Source organism: Schistocerca piceifrons, chromosome 2, assembly GCF_021461385.2.
Source record: "Schistocerca piceifrons isolate TAMUIC-IGC-003096 chromosome 2, iqSchPice1.1, whole genome shotgun sequence".
In the NCBI taxonomy this organism is placed as follows: Eukaryota; Metazoa; Arthropoda; class Insecta; order Orthoptera; family Acrididae; genus Schistocerca; species Schistocerca piceifrons.
In genome coordinates, this window is record NC_060139.1 from 935,320,804 (window position 1) to 935,342,127 (window position 21,324).

Below are 21,324 nucleotides of genomic sequence, written 5' to 3' on the forward strand. Positions count from 1 at the left end.
TGACCACTGCTATTCTGAGTGTCAACTGTCTAACATTTATCAACTGATTCTCCAGCATCGAACCAGGTTTCGTGTAACCAATAATTGAATGTATAGCCTTTCCTACAATTTTATGTAAGAAGTACTATGAGCCTTAATGATGTGAGCTTTTTTGATAACAGAATTCAGCTGCCTAACTTTTCAAAGCAGATGCCCATACTTTTTAACGCCATTTAAGACACGTTTTCTCCCTTGAGAAAGTTCACATTCTTTTAAAGAATTTAGAAACTCTGCTATTGTGGGGCATTCTTTTCTGCTACAATATCCTTAAAAGTGCCGACAAATTGCATCAGTCTGGAATGAAACAAGATCTGTAACTGGACAAGGCTGCCTTTTTTCTTTCCAGGAGAGCTTAAAAACACACTGCTTTCTCCACAAAGGCTTTGTTCCACACTGTTTACTTCAGTATCTTGCGAGTCTTGAAGTAGTATCCTTTCCCATACAACAGTTCATTGAGCGAGTCCTAGAGTTTTCGAGATACACTCTAAAACTTTTATCAGCAGGGATTGACATGTCCGTGAACAGAAACAAATACTTTTTCTTGCACATAAATCTCACATGTCCTCTGTAGCAATTCCAAAGTCTGACTATTTGAGGGCACTCCACAGTGCAATGGATTGTCACTTCGAGAATGACCATTCCGGTGACATTCTTTAATAAACAAAATCTGTAGTCAAGGCAGTAACACAAAGCATCACAACACAGAAGCAACAAATCACGCACCAACATACAATTTTTACATAGAAGCTGGCAATGTTGTGGCACTGACGCTAGAACGGGCTTGTGTTGTGATGCTGTAACTGGTTCAGAAGACAAAGTGTCTCGCATTCCTCCTTTGTTTGTGAGTTATACTGCCAATTTTACAGCACTTGTGGAGTAACCTTTCAACTTTAAGCAGCCCAGGTATAGAGGAATCCTTCCTGACCACTCAGAAACCCAAACCCTTCACCTGGTTCTACTTCACTGATGACACCTTCGAGATGCACATTCCTTCAGAACCTCAACAGCTTCTCGTCAACCAGCTTCACCTGGTCCTCCTCAACTGAACAAGCCACTTTCCGCAGCGTTCATCTCCACCTCAAAGATGGCAACATCAGTACCTCCATCCATATCAAACATACCAACCACCAGCAATACCTCCACTTTGACATATCCCACCCATTCTGCACCAAGAAGTCCCTTCCAACAGCCTAACCACCCATGGTCACCGCATTTGTAGTGACAAGCTGTCGCTCTCAAAATATACCAAGGATCTCACTAAGGCCTTCACAAACTGAAATTACCCTCCAGCCCTCATACAAAGGCAGATCTGTGCATTATCTCTCCAGTCACCCAGCATCTCCCAAAGTGCCATTGTCTGGCCACAAAGGAGTATTTCCCTCGTGACTCAGTACCAGCCACTACTGAAGCAACTAAATCACATTCTCTACTAGGGTTCCCACAACCTCATATCGTGCCCTGCAATGAAGAATGTCCTACCCACTATCCTTCCCACCTCTCCCACAGTGGTATTCTGCCACCCACCAAACCTACATAGTATCACAATATCTTCATCCATCCTTACTCTACCGATGTTCCCAACTCCTTGTCTTATGGTACATATCCCTTCAATAGAACTAGATGCAAGACTTGGCCCATACATCCTCCAACCACCACCACCAGTTCCAGTCCGGTCACAAGCCTTACATACCTCATCAAAGGCAGGGCTACCTGTCAAAGCAATCATGTGACCTACTGGCTAAGCTGCAATCCCTCTGCTGAATTCTATGTGGGCATTACAACCAACATGCTATCTTTCCGCATGAATGGCCACCCACAAACTGTGACCACGAAACAGCTGGACCATCCAGTTGCTGAGCTCGCTGCGCAACACAACATTCTTCACTTCAATGACTGCTTCAAAACCTGTGTCATCTGGATCCTTCCTACAAACACCAGCTTTCCTTAACTGCACAGGTGGGAACTCTCCCTGCAATATATCCTCTGTTCCCATAATCCCACTGCCCTCAACCTTCGTTAGTCATTGTCTTTCACCCACCTATCCCCTTTTTCATTCCCGCTCTAGGTCTACATACATAGCCTTCTATTCCATCAATGCAGCTACAGTCTGTTTACTTCTCTCGTTTCCACTCTTTCTCTCTTCCCCCCCCCCCCCCCCCTCCCTCCAACTGAAGTCTAACCTCCCATCTGCACTAAGTTGTCCTACACTCTCCCCACCATAGCCCTGTATGTTCCCACAAGCAGCACTTTACTGTCCCCCACCCTCACCCTATCACCCCCCCCCCCCCCCTGACCCAGCCTTCTCATTATCCTGTCACCCAGATTGTTTCTCTCATCATTTGCTGTTGCTTGGAGTCTGGTCTCTGCGGCCAGAGATCATGGCCATGTATGTGTGATTTGTGTGTGTGTGTGTGTGTGTGTGTGTGTGTGTGTGTGTGTGTGTGTGTGTGAGAGGGGGGAGGGGGCGGGGCAGAATTGGCCGAAAGCTGACTTGTTTAGCACTCGTTTTTTGTGCCTGTCTGTGACTCAACAGCTCCACTACACTGTGAGTAGCAATCCATCCTTTAACACATTGACTGCCACGAGCCAATGTTGGCTCACAGTTACATGGGTTGTGACGCCACGTGAGCCATATTTGGTTCACGTATACATTGTACTGCGGGCCGCGTGAGCCATGACTGGCTCATGCTGAGTTATGTTTAGAGGCCTCATGAGCCTCATAGAGCTCACAAATAATGCATTTCAACTATGGGTTTAAAAGTGGTGGTTCCACTGAACACTCGTGTTCATAGCACTCAATATTTTTGCAGCTGGTAGCTTGGTGATTCCTAACTGCAACTGTCAGAGATACATATAAACATAACGATGATATGGTGACTGTAAAACATTAAAATGGCGTTGATGTTTTGAAGTCCAAAGCAGTCAGGGACTACAATGCCACCAAGTCATTTATTGATGTATCCGATCAGATGAGCTCATACTCAACGACACTTTGGCATACGGTTAAATGGTACAGAAAGATGGTTTTTTAAATCCTTTTTGGAACATCCATTGTAAATGCTCAAGTGCTGTAAAACGTGGCAAACAAAGGATCCAAGTCTCGCATACAAATAATTCCTTACAGAGAGCTCCTGACTCTGCTACTATTGCATGCCATAGATCCACAACCACAAGCAACACAACAACCGTTCCACGAAGATAACAGCCATCACCTTATGACAGTAGAGGGAGTAAAGCAGAACAATCAAAGATGATATTCAGGCTATTATAAGTGCCTGCAAAGAACAGAAGAAAGAAAGGATGCTGCTAAGAAAGTGAATAAGGTGTGCACTAAATGCAATAAATGTGACCATGTTCAACGAGTGTTTTAGTGACATTCACAATGCTGTGTCGAAGAAGTAGAATATTCTAAGATCTTTATTCATGAACATTACTGTCAGAAAAAGAAAAAAAAAAATTGTAAATAATGCAGTATTAAATGCAGCTAATACAGGGTGCGGCAGAGTTTATAGTGGGATATTAAAAACACACCATCAGGCAGCAACTATAATTTATTTATTACCTCTTATGTCAATTAGTAGTTAAAAGTATGCCATTTACTAACATTTAAGTCATTGTCCATTGTGTGGATTACTTTTTGAATACGACTCCTGTCAAATGATGCCTCTCTGCACAACAAATTCATCTAGGCGGCATTGGAAGCTTTCCATAACTTGGCGTAACATATTCCCTGGGACATTGCCGAAGGCAGTTCTGATGTGATCCTTCAACTCAGGAATTGTGGCACAATGTATTCGGAACACTTCTTGCTTCAGGTAGCCTCAAAGGGAAAACGTCTACACATGGAAGGTCAGGTGAGCGAGGCGGCCACGAAATGTCACAAAACGGGAGATTACTCTACCGGGAAATGTCTGACACAAGAAATCAATGCAAATTCTGAGCGTATGCTAGGCCGCTCCATCTTGTTGAAAACATTATTGTTCCACATCCACCATACCTAACTGGGGAAGAACTAAGTCTTCCAGCATCTTTAGGCAACATTCACTGGTGACAGTTGCAGTCACACCGCTGTCATCCTCAAAGTAGTAATGGCCAATAATCCCAAAGGAAGCAACTCCACACCACACTGTGATACAAGAACTGTGCAAGGGCTTGATGTGCAGTTCATGCGGGTTTACATCACTCCAATAACTGATATTCTGTTTAGTCACTGAACCACATAACTCAAAATGAGCTTCATCTGACATCAAGATGGTGTGCAACATTTGTGGATTTTGGCGAAAGAGATCACGCACGGTTAAGCAGAATGTTTCTGCATGAACCAATTACGAGGCCTAATTTCCTGAACAATCTGCAGCTTATATGGGTGAAAATGGAGATCATCTTGTAATATTCTCCTGAATGAGTGATCAGATATATGCACAGTTTGCGCATGAAGACGAACAGATCTTTTTAGGCTACACAACAGTGCAGCACGAACATTTTCCACGGCTTCTGGTGTCTGCACAGCTCTTTCACTTCATCATGGCTTGCCATTGCAAACATAACCTGTTCTTTGAAATGCCCGTACCCACCGTCTGGTAATTTCCTATGAGGTGCGAAGTTGAAATGTTGCCAAAATAGATGCTGGGTAGCAATAACAGAGTCTTTATTCTTGAAATAACTTTCAACAGCAAAGGCATGATGCTGTGCACTCCACCGCTCCAATATCAACGTCACACTCAAAATGGCGGCTCATTAGTACACAAATGCGGCACACATTCCTTCAGTACGTCATTGTACTAAACAAGTCAAATTACACTATGAATGCTGCCGCACCCTTTACAACCAAATAAATTAAGTGTTTGAATCATTTTTTGGGCAACAATTTTTTATACATATTGGGGTTTAAAATCATGTGAGCAACACGTAGCTCATGTGGCCACAGATTATAATTGTATTAAAATGATGTTGTTGGGCCATGTGAGCCATATATGGCTCACGCTTTTTATCAGTCCAGATCAGTCATAAATTGACATTTTATCAAGTAACTTTCGATTCTACATGTTCAAAAGGAGACATCTGAAGCAAAAAATCAATTTGGCTTCAGAAGTAATATTCGTGATATCAATGTGGCATAGCAACGTATGGTCCAAATTTAATAATGGCAGTCAATCTGTTATCTACGTATCACTACTACTTGTTTAAAAGGGATCTGCCATGGTGCAGATTAATGTGATGTGTGTCCTCTCCAAGTTGTAATCTGGACAATTCAAGAATGCTCTAGAACACTTGTAAAAGCTCAAGACTATTGTAGTACAACTTCAAACATTGTCTCCTGAAAAATTACATGGCTGTGAAAGAGATAGACACTGTACTGGGACTATTTCAAAACTCTTATCTCCACAGCCACAACAGCTAACAGCAGCACAACCACTACAGTGCACAGCAGGGGAACCAAAGATAGCATAAAAACCAGTGATTGGTGGTGGGTGGTTTTGGAAGTACGGTCAACTGAACCAAAAAAGTTTTATAATATATATGATGATGACTTTACGTCTTCTACTGATGAATAAATTTTCAAGTTTTCCTTTTTTTAAGGCAAATATATTAACTTTAACAATGTCATTTTTTCGTGGACTGGCTCTGGGAACAACTGTACTAAAGACCCTTTATGCAAACTATCAAGGTGCAACTGCGATGAGTTTGTTCTGTGAGTGTGTGTTTCATATGACAGAATATGGCAACATTATTCGGAGTTTGAATTATTTTTGCTGTTGGTAGTAAGCACACCATAAACTTCACACTGATAATTTAAGAGCAACTGCATGGTGAAGTACTCAGTATAGTAACCTAACAGTCAACACAAATTGTACGCAGTCTAATGTGATAAGCTTTGAGAGCATTTTTCAAATTCTCAACATCATTTACCAAATTAACTGCAGTGGGGGTATCAGTGGGTGAACCAACAAAGAAACTGAAAATGTTATAGCATACAATGTCTCATGCATTAGCTTCCAGACAGAGTGAGCTACAGCAGCATTAGTAATGAGGAAGAATTCTGTTTACAAATTCTCTCCTTTCCCATGACAAACGTTCCAGAAAGTTTTACCTATGAATACATCATTTTAATGGCATACCAAACCTTCATTTAATAACTCTCCAGAAGGCATTTGACAGTACAGCAGGCTTACAATTACCTAAGTTAGTATGGATACAGGACTAGATATATAACCGAAAACAAATTATCTAAAATAACAATGTTTCTTACAAGAAACTACTACTTACTGTGTTTAGGAACCATGCCACCTGTCGTATTTGAATGCCCACTGTATAATCCATGTGAGAAAGTGGCAAAGTATTTACAAAATTACACAAACACATTATATACCTTAACACCTCAGCACACTTTTTCAGAAACAACTGTTCGTGGCCCCCCTTTTCTTTCCCGTCACTGGTTCTCCTTTCCTGGAGCATCAGAACATCAGTACAGTCCAACAAATTTTGTCCTGAATAAGAATTTTACACTCTTTAGTACAATGATGCGCACAATAAATTCCACGACCACCTCATTTTCGGTGTTTTCCTCTACTGAATACACTTTTTTCACAAATCCTGCATCACTTAGCTACTCACAGATGTTTTCATCATCTAATGATTCCTTTTCAATTATTAGAGCAACATGTTTTCATTTGTGTGTCATCTTTCTAGCACATATACACTGGAGAGACAAAGAGACTGGTAGACCTCCTTAGAAGTAGTGCTGGAGGGAACTGACACCATGAATCCTACAGTGCTATCCATAAGAGTACGAGGGGGTGGAGATCTCTTCTGAACAGCACGTTGCAAGGCATCCCAGATATGCTCAATAATGTTAATAGCTGGGGAGTTTGGTGACCAGCTTAAGTGATTAAACTCAGAAGAGTGTTCCTGAAGCTACTCTGTAACAATTCTGGACATGTGGGGCATCGCATTGTCCTGCTGCAATTGCCCAAGTCCGTTGGAATGCACAACAGACACGAATGGATGCAAGTGATCAGACAGGATGCTTACGAATATGTCACTGTCAGAATCGTATCTAAACGTACCAGGAGTCCCATTATCATTCCAACTGCAAACATCCCACACCATTATAGAGCCCCCACCAACTTGAACAGTCCCCTGCTGACATGCAGGGTATATGAATTCATGAGGTTATCTCCATACCTATACATGCCCATCCGCTCAATACAATTTGAAACAAGACTCGCCTGACCAGGCAGCATGTTTCTAAACATCAAAAGTCCAATGTCGGTGTTGACGGGCCCAGACGAGGTGTAAAGCTTTGTGTCCTGCAGTCATCAAGGATACACGAGTGGGCCTTTGGTTCTGAAAGCCCTTATCGATGATGCTTCGTTGATTGGTTCGCATGCTGACACTTGTCGATAGCCCAGCACTGAAATCTGCAGCAATTTGCTGAAGGGTTGCGCTTTTGTTATGTTGATCAATTCTCTTCAGTCATTGTTGGTCCCGTTCTTACAGGATCATTTTCCAGCCGCACCTACATTTGAGATTTGATGTCTTACAAGATTCATGATATTCACAGTACACTCGTGAAACTGTCATATGGGAAAATCCCCACTTCATCACTACCTCGGGTATGCTGTGTCCCATTGCTCGTGCGGTGACTATAACACTGTGCTCAAACTCACTTAGTTAGATCTTGTTGCACCAGGCACTTACCGTCTTATACAGGTGTTGGTGACTGCAGCACTGTATTGTGCCTGTTTAAATATCTCTGTATTTGAGTATGCATACCTATATTAGTTTCCTTGGCACTTCAGTGCACAAACCATCTCTATCTTCAGAAAAAAAGGTGAAATAGGTTAACACACACTGTCAATGATCCATTTTAGAAACTATGGTATTACTGAACTCTGTCAGCTGCTAGTAAACTATGAACAATGCATTCATTTTGGCAGTATTCAACAGTATGCCTTCATTTTGTATCAACAGAAGGTAAGAATTCTGAAAGCAACTCTCCCACAACAAAACCTGAATAATTTTGAGTTTGAAATTATTGACTTTTAGCACCAGGGAAAAGGCTTGGCTACCATACAGTCAGGTAATAAGCTGTAGACATGTTGCAAGGATAGAGCCCTCATATTTACCTAGAAACGAAATGGGAACAATGGAAAAACATTTCAGTTATGTCTGACAGAGGGATTGGGGCCTGCATTGACTTCTGGTAGTAAAATATGAATCACATGAATAATAACTTATTCTAACAAAAGTATGTGTTCTCATACTAACATAATACTTAAGACTTCATTTTAGTATTTTGCTTTTTTCTTTTTCTTTTCTTTTTTCTTTTTTTAAGGGAAAAAACCCATCACCGAAATATGCCCAGATAAACTGCAACCAGATAATCAAGAGCTTCATGCACATGCAGGATCTGCAGTGGAACATCGCTTAATGAGCACCTCCATTAATGTGCTATGCGCATAATAAGCAAAACAAACTGTAAAGGAATGACTCATTTAATGAGCAATGTTTCACATAACGAGTGACGAAGATTTAGTATGATGTCATCAGCAGTTTGTGCACAGGGGGAAAACATTTAACAACATCAACACCTTTCATTGTCGCAACAGCATATGAACAATGTCTAGTACGTACTGCAGTCTGGTTTTAGCAGCATCTTAATGCAGCTTGTGGTCACACAGTTTTCCAAAGATAAAGCTGCAAGAAGATAAACGTAAGAGAAAGAAAATGACCTTAGAAGGGAATTGTAAAATCACTGAAAACACAAACTTGGTGTGAGCGTTGCCAATTTAGCACGCACATACAATCTGTCTACAACTATTTGCACTATTCTCAAGGACAAGGACAAGATTATGGAGATGGATGCTTCAAAGGGAGTGACAGGAGTATCTAAACAGTGGTTTTGTATTCTGGACGATCTCAGAAGCTTGCTCCTTATACGGATAAATAAAAAGCAATTTCAAGTTGACACTATTAATGAGGACATAATTTGTGAGAAGGCAAGAAGGATTTTTGCCGACCTTGTTAGGAAGACGCCAGGATCATCAGCGTCTGAAGAACTGGTCAAGGGAAGCCACGGGTGGTTCGAGGAGTTAAAGATAAGGAGCAGCATCCACAGTGTTGTGAGGCATGGAAAATCAGCCAACTCCAACACAAACACGGCAGAGAACTTCATCAGCAACTTCAAGATGCTCATAGATTCTGAGCGTTATCTGTCACAACAGGTTTATAATTGTGACGAGACAGGTCAATTATGGAAAAAGATGCCGAAGTTTATATTTATAACAGCAAAGGAGAATGCGCTGATCAGTCACAAGCCAATGAAAGACTGTCTCACACCGTTTTCTGTGTCAAGGAAAGCGGCGATTTGAAAATTAAACCACTGCTTGTTTCCCATTCAGAAACTCCACAAGCCTTCAAGAAGAGTTACATCCAGAAGAGCAGGTTAAACGTGATGAAGTCCAACAGCCAGGCTTGGGTGACGTGATCTTTTTTGCAATTGGATCAATGAAGTATTTGGCTCTTCTGTGAAAAAATATTCGCTTGAGATGAATCTGCCACTCCATGTCTTGCTTGTTATGGCCAACACTCCTGCCCATTCTCCAGGCCTACAAGACCATCTCCTTTAAGAATTTCAATTCATCAAGATCCAATTTCTGCCTCCCAACACCACTTCGTTAGTCCAGTCTACGGACCAGCAGATTATTTCTAATTTTAAGAAGCTACCTATCTCACTCTGAGAGATTTGGAAATATAACTTCAATGTCACTGACTGCGTCAAGGTGATCGAAGAGGCATGGGAAGGGGTTACCAAGAGAACTCTCACTTCCGCATTGGCCAGAGTGCATTGTCAAATGTGACTGAGGCCTTTGAATCAGTATCTGTGGAGCCTGTAGTCAACGAGATTGTCTTTCCCAAGAGCATAGGGCTAGTAGTGGATAACAATGATATCGATGAGCTTGTGGAAGATCACAGCCAAGAAATTACCACCGAAGAGCTTATGGAGTTGCAGTGGGTTTTCAAAACAGGAAGTTGTGGACAGGAGTTCTTCAGAGGAGGATGAGGAGAAGGTTACAGCACAGCAGCGATCTTCTGTCGCTTCAAGAGAAATGCTCAAAAGCATGGGAATTGGTTGCATGGTACATTGAAAATCATCACCCCAATAAAGCAAAGACTACACATGCTAAAAGTTTGTTTGACAATAATGCTGTGTCGCAATATCACCAAGTGTTGAAGTGCCCGTATGGACAAGTGACTATAGATAGCTTCCTAGTAAAAAATTATTAGTTATGTATCATGAATAACAATGTAAATAATATTTTATATAAAAACAAAGATCAGGTGACTTACCGAACGAAAGCGCTGGCATGTCGATAGACACACAAACAAACACAAACATACACACAAAATTCAAGCTTTCGCAACAAACTGTTGCCTCATCAGGAAAGAGGGAAGGAGAGGGGAAGACGAAAGGAAGTGGGTTTTAAGGGAGAGGGTAAGGAGTCATTCCAATCCCGGGAGCGGAAAGACTTACCTTAGGGGGAAAAAAGGACAGGTATACACTCGCACACACGCACATATCCATCCACACATACAGACACAAGCAGACATATTTAAAGGCCTTCCCCTCTCTTTCCCTCTTTCCTGATGAGGCAACAGTTTGTTGCGAAAGCTTGAATTTTGTGTGTATGTTTGTGTTTGTTTGTGTGTCTATCGACCTGCCAGCGCTTTCGTTCGGTAAGTCACCTCATCTTTGTTTTTATATAAAATTTTTCCCACGTAGAATGTTTCCTTCTATTATAATGTAAATAATATTGTATGTATAATTTTCTTTGAATAAATGGCATGACCCCCCCCCCATGAACCATGGACCTTGCCGTTGGTGGGGAGGCTTGCGTGCCTCAGCGATACAGGTAGCCGTACCGTAGGTGCAACCACAACGGAGGGGTATCTGTTGAGAGGCCAGACAAACGTGTGGTTCCTGAAGAGGGGCAGCAGCCTTTTCAGTAGTTGCAAGGGCAACAGTATGGATGATTGACTGATCTGGCCTTGTAACAATAACCGAAACGGCCTTGCCGTGCCGGTACTGCGAACGACTGAAAGCAAGGGGAAACTACAGCCGTAATTTTTCCCGAGGGCATGCAGCTTTACTGTATGATTACATGATGATGGCGTCCTCTTGGGTAAAATATTCCGGAGGTAAAATAGTCCCCCATTCGGATCTCCGGGCGGGGACTACTCAAGAGGATGTCGTTATCAGGAGAAAGAAAACTGGCGTTCTACGGATCAGAGCGTGGAATGTCAGATCCCTTAATCGGGCAGGTAGGTTAGAAAATTTAAAAAGGGAAATGGATAGGTTGAAGTTAGATATTGTGGGAATTAGTGAAGTTCGGTGGCAGGAGGAACAAGACTTCTGGTCAGGTGACTACAGGGTTATAAACATAAAATCAAATAGGGGTAATGCAGGAGTAGGTTTAATAATGAATAGGAAAATAGGAATGCGGGTAAGCTACTACAAACAGCATAGTGAACGCATTATTGTGGCCAAGATAGATACGAAGCCCACACCTACTACAGTAGTACAAGTTTATATGCCAACTAGCTCTGCAGATGACGAAGACATTGAAGAAATGTATGATGAAATAAAAGAAATTATTCAGATTGTGAAGGGAGACGAAAATTTAATAGCCATGGGTGACTGGAATTCGAGTGTAGGAAAAGGGAGAGAAGGAAAATAGTAGGTGAATATGGATTGGGGGACAGAAATGAAAGAGGAAGCCGTCTGGTAGAATTTTGCACAGAGCACAACATAATCATAACTAACACTTGGTTTAAGAATCATGAAAGAAGGTTGTATACATGGAAGAACCCTGGAGATACTAAAAGGTATCAGATAGATTATATAATGGTAAGACAGAGATTTAGGAACCAGGTTTTAAATTGTAAGACATTTCCAGGGGCAGATGTGGACTCTGACCACAATCTATTGGTTATGACCTGTAGATTAAAACTGAAGAAACTGCAAAAAGGTGGGAATTTAAGGAGATGGGACCTGGATAAACTGAAAGAACCAGAGGTTGTACAGAGATTCAGGGAGAGCATAAGGGAGCAATTGACAGGAATGGGGGAAATAAATACAGTAGAAGAAGAATGGGTAGCTTTGAGGGATGAGGTAGTGAAGGCAGCAGAGGATCAAGTAGGTAAAAAGACGAGGGCTAGTAGAAATCCTTGGGTAACAGAAGAAATATTGAATTTAATTGATGAAAGGAGAAAATATAAAAATGCAGTAAGTGAAACAGGCAAAAAGGAATACAAACGTCTCAAAAATGAGATCGACAGGAAGTGCAAAATGGCTAAGCAGGGATGGCTAGAGGACAAATGTAAGGATGTAGAGGCCAATCTCACTAGGGGTAAGATAGATACCGCCTACAGGAAAATTAAAGAGACCTTTGGAGATAAGAGAACGACTTGTATGAATATCAAGAGCTCAGATGGAAACCCAGTTCTAAGCAAAGAAGGGAAAGCAGAAAGGTGGAAGGAGTATATAGAGGGTCTATACAAGGGCGATGTACTTGAGGACAATATTATGGAAATGGAAGAGGATGAGGATGTAGATGAAGATGAAATGGGAGATATGATACTGCGTGAAGAGTTTGACAGAGCACTGAAAGACCTGAGTCGAAACAAAGCCCCCGGAGTAGACAATATTCCATTGGAACTACTGACGGCCGTGGGAGAGCCAGTCCTGACAAAACTCTACCATCTGGTGAGGAAGATGTATGAGACAGGCGAAATACCCTCAGACTTCAAGAAGAATATAATAATTCCAATCCCAAAGAAAGCAGGTGTTGACAGATGTGAAAATTACCGAACTATCAGCTTAATAAGTCACAGCTGCAAAATACTAACACGAATTCTTTACAGACGAATGGAAAAACTAGTAGAAGCCAACCTCGGGGAAGATCAGTTTGGATTCCGTAGAAACACTGGAACACGTGAGGCAATACTGACCTTACGACTTATCTTAGAAGAAAGATTAAGGAAAGGCAAACCTACGTTTCTAGCATTTGTAGACTTAGAGAAAGCTTTTGACAATGTTGACTGGAATACTCTCTTTCAAATTCTAAAGGTGGCAGGGGTAAAATACAGGGAGCGAAAGGCTATTTACAATTTGTACAGAAACCAGATGGCAGTTATAAGAGTCGAGGGACATGAAAGGGAAGCAGTGGTTGGGAAGGGAGTAAGACAGGGTTGTAGCCTCTCCCCGATGTTGTTCAATCTGTATATTGAGCAAGCAGTAAAGGAAACAAAAGAAAAATTCGGAGTAGGTATTAAAATTCATGGAGAAGAAATAAAAACTTTGAGGTTCGCCGATGACATTGTAATTCTGTCAGAGACAGCAAAGGACTTGGAAGAGCAGTTGAATGGAATGGACAGTGTCTTGAAAGGAGGATATAAGATGAACATCAACAAAAGCAAAACAAGGATAATGGAATGTAGCCTAATTAAGTCGGGTGATGCTGAGGGAATTAGATTACGAAATGAGGCACTTAAAGTAGTAAAGGAGTTTTGCTATTTGGGGAGCAAAATAACTGATAATGGTCGAAGTAGAGAGGATATAAAATGTAAGCTGGCAATGGCAAGGAAAGCGTTTCTGAAGAAGAGAAATTTGTTAACATCCAGTATTGATTTAAGTGTCAGGAAGTCATTTCTGAAAGTATCCGTATGGAGTGTAGCCATGTATGGAAGTGAAACATGGACGATAAATAGTTTGGACAAGAAGAGAATAGAAGCTTTCGAAATGTGGTGCTACAGAAGAATGCTGAAGATTAGATGGGTAGATCATATAACTAATGAGGAAGTATTGAATAGGATTGGGGAGAAGAGAAGTTTGTGGCACAACTTGACCAGAAGAAGGGATCGGTTGGTAGGACATGTTCTGAGGCATCAAGGGATCACCAATTTAGTATTGGAGGGCAGCGTGGAGGGTAAAAATCGTAGAGGGAGACCAAGAGATGAATACACTAAGCAGATTCAGAAGGATGTAGGTTGCAGTAGGTACTGGGAGATGAAAAAGCTTGCACAGGATAGAGTAGTATGGAGAGCTGCATCAAACCAGTCTCAGGACTGAAGACCACAACAACAAAACAAATGGCATGAATAAGATAATAATGAGTAATTATTGTATTGTATTTTACATTAATTTAACAAGTATTTCGCACTACAAGTAAGATTCTGGAACAAATTATGCTTGCTATGCAAGGTTCCACTGCACATCTTTAAGTAGTAAATATTTTCAACTTCAACTTAGTGAAGTTACAGACACATCTGAGTAACACTTAATTCCTTTGGAGATTCAAACATTAGCTACAATACAAACAGTTTGATTGAAACCAAATATTCCAACACAATACTAGGAGCAAATAATACCACCCTGCGATAGAGTTAATATATTGCTATACAACTTACATGTGACGGCCTATTTCTCCTATGACCAACAAAGCAAAAATATGTTGTGCATCATTTCGTGGGTTTTGTACATTTCGCAAGAACTGTTCCACAACAGTCAATGCTTCTTGTCGCCATGTTACTGTCAATGCTGCCACACATTTAGCAAGTGAATGGAATGCCTGAAATAGAAGCATTGTAAAGTGGTATTAATTACTACAAAGCCTTTTCCTCTAATTATGTAAACTAAAGTAATAAATCTCTTCCCGCCCCCTTTCTCATCACGTATGCAGTTGGGTGAAAAACACAGAAAGTGTACAGTTTTCGCCTGAAAATCTGACACTCCTAAATACTTTTGGAAAGCATTTGCAACAGATGAAGAATGTCTACTTACCTGTATCACAAAAACTGAACAGGTGGGCTCTTAAAGGGGGGAAGGATGGGGAGGGGAGGAAAGAACAAGAAAAACAGATACTGTGTCTCTAGGCAGTGGAAATTTCAAGCAGTTTCTTCTCTAAAGAAAGCAGCAATCTGGGATACAATGATGAATGAAACAGGTAGGAGAACCCAAAAAGCTAAGTTTTATGGAATTTGAAAGAATTTCCTCCATAGGACTTTAAGTATATCCACAAAATAGCAATGTAGGACCAATATAGGCCTTCCAGTAAGGGAACCCACGGACCAACTTGTGTAACATTAAAAGATAGAAACTAAGCGATTAGACAATTCCATGCCAACAGATATTTCTGTCATTCACAAACCATTAATTACCAATGAGTGTGCATTCACCTACTAAAGGCCCAGATTTGGATACAAAGTGTTGGCATAATATTACAGTTTAGAGAATGGAGCCAAGGTTAACAAATCAATACAGACATGAAAATAGTCTGAAGAGAGGTGTAAGAATAATTGAAAAACATTAAAAATATACAAATGGCTAGAATGCAACAGAATAAATGGAGATCCATGAGACACTGGCAGAGAAAGGGATAGGAATCTTTTTCTCTAAGCACAATAACTTTATAATATTTTGTATGTTTAATATTTGCCACAAAATAGTGCATTGGGGGTTTAGCAGTCTGTCAATGGCAACGTCATTAGAGATGGCCCACATACTTATCAGTTGCGTGGTTTGGTACAACAGGATGAAGAGCTTTCCTGTTAAACATCTCTTCTACTGAACAAATGCTCATACCACTTAAGACCGTCATTTTAGAGCCTATGTTTGCTGCACTTTTTTGTTTTAGTCCATACTACTACCTCTGGAAGTCTGTTGGTGGCGTTCTGGTTCACCCTCTAAATGTAACATTGTATTATCAATGAAAACCTGAGACAAGACAGATTAAGGGAAGTTAGAATTTCGAGAAATTTTGTGCCAACAATTCACAAAATATGGTAGGATGGATATGACAAATTCTGCGAGACTAGTTTCTTCCAGCATATACAATGTTCAAACAACGTTTGGGAATGCAACAACAGCCAATATTTCAACAGCAGCACAACCTGCCATTTTCACAACATAACAGTCATGCCTTGAAAATTGGCAGTTGTCAAAATCACTTGGCTGCATTCCCGTTACGTTATCTAAACATGAACACGTCTGAGTTAATTGGTGCAACATCCTTTAATTATTCCAGTGGCCCATTAAGGTAGTTGTAAATGATTGAGGGAGGCTTAGCACATTACCATTTACTGGTCACAAATTTTTACAGTTTACAAGATAAATCAACTGAAATAAGCACAGGAGCTAATTATAATGAACCACATTTAGAAATAGCATACCCTACTTGTGAGAACAGTCTTTCAGAAACTGACTATGTGGCTATACAGCTCAAATATTTACATGCAATTTTTTCATAGCTTTGGATAGGTAGTATCAATGATGTGATTCCATATTTCAATTGGATCTTATTAAGATCTAAGGGGCGATCTTTCTGATGATAATTTAACTATGATGGTTCCTGTTTCATAATTTAACAATGGTTTGGGTTCACAGTCATGAAACATTTTTTTAAATGAAAGTCCTGTCATTTGACTGTGTAGATCATTTCTTCTACTGTACAATCATTATTTTGGCCTTTGGCCATTTTCAAATAACACAACGTTGGGCATAATCAGACTTCTATAATCAAAGTAATAATTGAAATATGTTAAATTTGGTTATATAATGCAGGTGTCATAGTGCAGAAATGAGAACAATTCAAAAAGCATCCGGCAGATGTAAAACAAACATTTGTGACACACACTGAATAACTGTGCAATAAAATGGTCAGCAAAAACAGTTGTTATATGTGCAGGCACCATTATCTCAAGCCAAGTCTTATCTTGCCTAACATTGTGTTGCTTGAAAATGCCCAAAGGCCAAAATCAAGTTTGCACAGTAAAATAAACAATACACACAGTCAAGTGGAGGAACTTTCATTTAAAAAGTGCCCGTTTCAGTTTGCAAAAAAATAGTTTCCCTGTTTTCCAACAGGAATATATTGCCATCTCCCATAGCTTCATTTCAATGGCTGCAAGGAAATTCTTGATGGTTTTGATTGTTTTCGAACACGCTAAAGTATCTTGAAAGTGTGTTCTCTTAATTTAGGATCAAGCAATGTAGATATGGCTAATATGTTAACACACACAGTTGGTAGCAATTCGTTTTTTTTATTTCTGTTATGATGTTACTCTTCAGATTCTCTCCACTCATCTGCATTGGCTGCATACCACGTATTTTGATACTGAACATATCAGTCACCGGTATTATTTTACTACTTGCAACATATTTTTCTACACAAATTTCATGATAAGTCACTTCTATAGGCCACAGAACGTCACAACCATCTAGCAGATCTACAATATCTGTGTCCATTAGCATGAGTGGTCCACTAGCATGGCAATTAATGATATTAATCCCTGGACACAACTGCAAAAAAATCTTTCAATTATATAGAATATTGAAATTAATTAGTATCTGGTCTTACTCTTTTCTCAGTTCATTACTAGCTATTACGCTTCATTTAAACCAAATTAAAATCCTTTTCAAAGCAGTAATCAACTATGGTAGTTTGTCAGTCTACTGAATGAAATGTTTTGGGAAAAAAAAGAGCATGTAGGCAAACCAAGATTTATGACTTTCTTCTAAATGCTATTTTTATTCCTTTAACCAATGCATTGATGTCGTACGCTCAGAAAGAGACTGGTTTAAGTCAAGGGAAAATTATTAACAATGTTAACAAGTATGCTGGTTTTTACCACCATCAAAGATCGGTATTTTGCTATTAACATAAGTGTTAAGACATTTCACAGACTTCAGTATCGATACTGAAATATCAATTTCTGTAAATACTGATCATCATTGCACATCCATATTTCCAACTAAACAGTTCCTCTGTTCTGTATGCACGATATTCACTATTTTAAAATACATAAATTTTGTAATAGCTAGAAAAATATACAAACTGCTCTGAAAATTACCTGCTTGTGCAAAATCAATACTGGTGTTGTGCTTTCACCACACTGTGTAATAGGAGCAACTAACATAGAAAGCAAATCCCTGAAACCAAGGCCTGGTAATTCTGCTTTCACCAATGCTTCAAAGAACTCCAACATTGAATTAAGTGCTGCTCCTATCAACAAAATACAAAAATTAACGTCAATGTATATCAAATCAATTACTCGAAACTACAAATTTACTTGGCAGCAAAAACTATATAACTGATATACCCAGGAGCTAATACAACATCAATATACAGATTCAATTTATTAAAAACCCTCTCTGCAATCAGTAAAATAAAAAATAAAAGAATGTTGGCACTACTCAAGAAACCATTGACAGAGTAAAAAGGAGATTAATACTTGTGGACCATGTGATAAGCAAAACTGATAAAGAGATAAGATTTCGTCTTATATCCACAAATTCTTTAGCAACGGATTTGTTGTAAAAAATGTTCTCTGTGAAAATGTAACACTGAACTTGTACATGATTATAAGCTTTCAAGAATGTAGTCCAATGCCTTGATCAGGAAAGCAAATTCTTGAATGTTCAGCAACACCCAACAAATGTGGCAAATACTGCAGCCTGTCAATATTACATCAAAGACAGACTCCTACTCGCCAGATACAGGAGATGTTGAGTTGGCCACATGCACAACAAAAAAGGACTGCTACGCATTTGAGCTTTCGGCCACAAAGCCTCTTTCTAAAGTAGAACACACACACAAATTCATACAAGCAAAAAACACACACACGACCATTGTTGATGATCACTGAGACTGGGCAGCATAGAGCAGCTGTACCTGATGGGCAAGGGCCTGTGGGTCGGGGGTGAGGAGGAGGCTAGGGCAGAAGGGGGATGAATAGCAGGGTAGGGGCAGGAAAATGTCTAATGCTGCTTGTGGAAGTAGGGCTGTTCAATGCAGTCGGGCAGCTTAGGAGGGAGATGATGAGTGGGGAGGGGGGAGTGGAAAAGGAGAGAAGTAGAGGGGAGTGGAAAAGGAGAGAATGAGGGGAGGGGGAAAAAGACTAGTTGATGCGTTGATGGAAAAGAGGGTTGTGTAGTGATGGAGTGAGAGCAGGAAAGGGGACAGGTATGCAACGGACAGAGACCAGTGAAATGTCACGGTATAACCATTGCCGTCACCTGCCATGACCAATTTTCAACCACCTTAAAACTAACCCCCCCCCCCCTCCCAAAGAAAAAAGAATCATCCTTTTGCCATCATGATGATACAGTTCTGATTTGGTTTCATGGCTGGAAGGCAAACAACAGTTCACTGGCCACAAAAAATAGTGTATGTCCCACCATAACGAATATGCTAGAAATGGAGAAGGAATAAAAGCAATCCTTCTTAAGAGGTTCTAATAGAATATAAACCAGATGATCTATTTCATTGACCACTCAGTTTATCACAAAATCATCCCAAGCAGACCAGTCCCCCTAGGCACATTTTCCAATGCCAAGCCAGAAAAGAGCTCTCTTGAACACTAATACACAAAACACCTGAAAGCTTATCATATAAAGAATACCTCAGAGCCAAAATAAACTATCTTACCTCTATTGAGATAAAATGGCTACTGGATACAAAAACTCGGCCCACCAGTACATTTGTTCAGTCAACACAACAAAATTATCATCACACGTCACTGCTTCCTTTTACATAATGTTCAATAAAACAGAACACATCATAGACAATGGATTAAAATTAATTTTTGGCGGATTAATACAATAAGGTGTTGCAACCTGTGAAGAACATTCATACTCTTAGAGACGCATGTGTTTATAATATTCCATGTGAATATTGCAGTAACTGTGGGACAGTATTTGTACCATTTCCAATAGCTGTTCCTCATAAAATATAGAAATCTAGAAAAATCTGTGGCAACCAAACTGAGCCTCAAGAATAAGCCTTTGACCTTCCTTGAATACACACAGATTCCAGCGCAAGTTTCAAATTACTGTGTTTCAGTCATCGAGGATAAACACATTTACTGACAGAGATATCCACTACTCATTTAGCAATGCTCCAAAAAGGGCATTTGATACCGAGAAATTACAGACAATATGCAACATCCTATACATTGTTATGAGCAAAATGATGCTAAAATGTAACCTCTGGTCACTGTGAGCACCAGTATATCTTCTGTGGATTCCCAGAATGTCTGACAGTCTGTTGCTTTCTACATATAAGCATCTGAGGATATTGCCAAAAGCTTGGAAATTTGCATCAATCTGATGTGACATTTTCACCTTTTATACTAGTTAATCTGATTTCTAACTCTGTTTTACTAAGCACAGAAAATGCACTAGATAGTTAGTTCCAATTAGAGAGTAAATTCTATCTACAGAAAAAAAAGGAAGGATAGCTCAACTCACATTTGAGTGATGTTGGGGAAAGTACTTTATGTATTACTTTCACTTCCCCCTTCCCTTTTCTACTCATGAATTGTGCGCGCAAAGAATAAGTGTTGAGAAGATTTCATGCGAGTTCAAATCTCTCTCTACCTTTCCTTTCATAGTCTTTTCATAACACATATGTAGGTGGAAGTAATACTTGGCTGTGTATTCTAGGAAGTATGCACAAAGAATTTTAGTGGTAAACCTCACCTCGATGCACAATGGTTAGTAAAGCTTGCCACTGGAGCTGGATGAGTATTTCCTTGATGTTTTCACGCTTCCTAAACAAACCTGTGATGAAATGCATTGCTCTTTTTTGGAGCTTCTCTATTTCCTCTGTTTCCAGACTGATGTGCAAAATTCAATTACACTTCCTGAGGATTCTTCCAACAAATCTCAGTCTGGCATTCTTTAAATTGCTGATGTCGAATATTCTAAGATATTTAATGGAGTGAATGTTTCTAGTGCTTGTTCAGCAACTGTGTAAACATACAATAAATAACAGGTCCTTTTACCTATTTATGCACAATATTTTACATTTTTATATGTTGAAGGTTAACTACCGCAATCAAGTGTCGATCCTCTGCAGGTCTACCTGCATTTCATTATAGTTTTGAAGTCCTGCAAATACTCAAAAGAAAACAGCACCATCAGCGCGTACAGACCCATGGAGTTTCCGACGTTACCTAGTAGGCCATATATAAATATATATCCACTGTCCCATCACATTAATGTGACAACCTATCAAAAGCCTGTATAACAATCCGTGAGATGTACAGGAAGTAAGTCAATGAGGGTCTAGAAGGTACTGACAGGGATATGGAGCCATGCCATCTCCAGTGCCATGGTCCTCAATAGAGGATCCGTGGCACGAATAGCTTGATCAAGGTGGTCCCACCGAGTCTTAATTGAGTTTAAATCCGGGGCATTTGGTGGCCAGGGAAGTACAGCAA

The 21,324-nt window shown here is 40.1% G+C and overlaps 1 protein-coding gene across 1 annotated transcript in view; it reads right to left on the reverse strand.

The window, feature by feature from the left end:
- The window catches only part of LOC124775659 (cullin-associated NEDD8-dissociated protein 1), a 168,236-nt gene that overhangs the window by 50,006 nt on the left and 96,906 nt on the right, over positions 1 to 21,324 (reverse strand). The window contains exons 15-16 of the mRNA XM_047250487.1: positions 17,953 to 18,104; positions 14,512 to 14,672 (exon numbers count right to left, since the gene is read on the reverse strand). Of these exons, the coding sequence (XP_047106443.1) occupies positions 14,512 to 14,672; positions 17,953 to 18,104 (313 nt within the window). The remainder of the gene's footprint in view (positions 1 to 14,511; positions 14,673 to 17,952; positions 18,105 to 21,324) is intronic.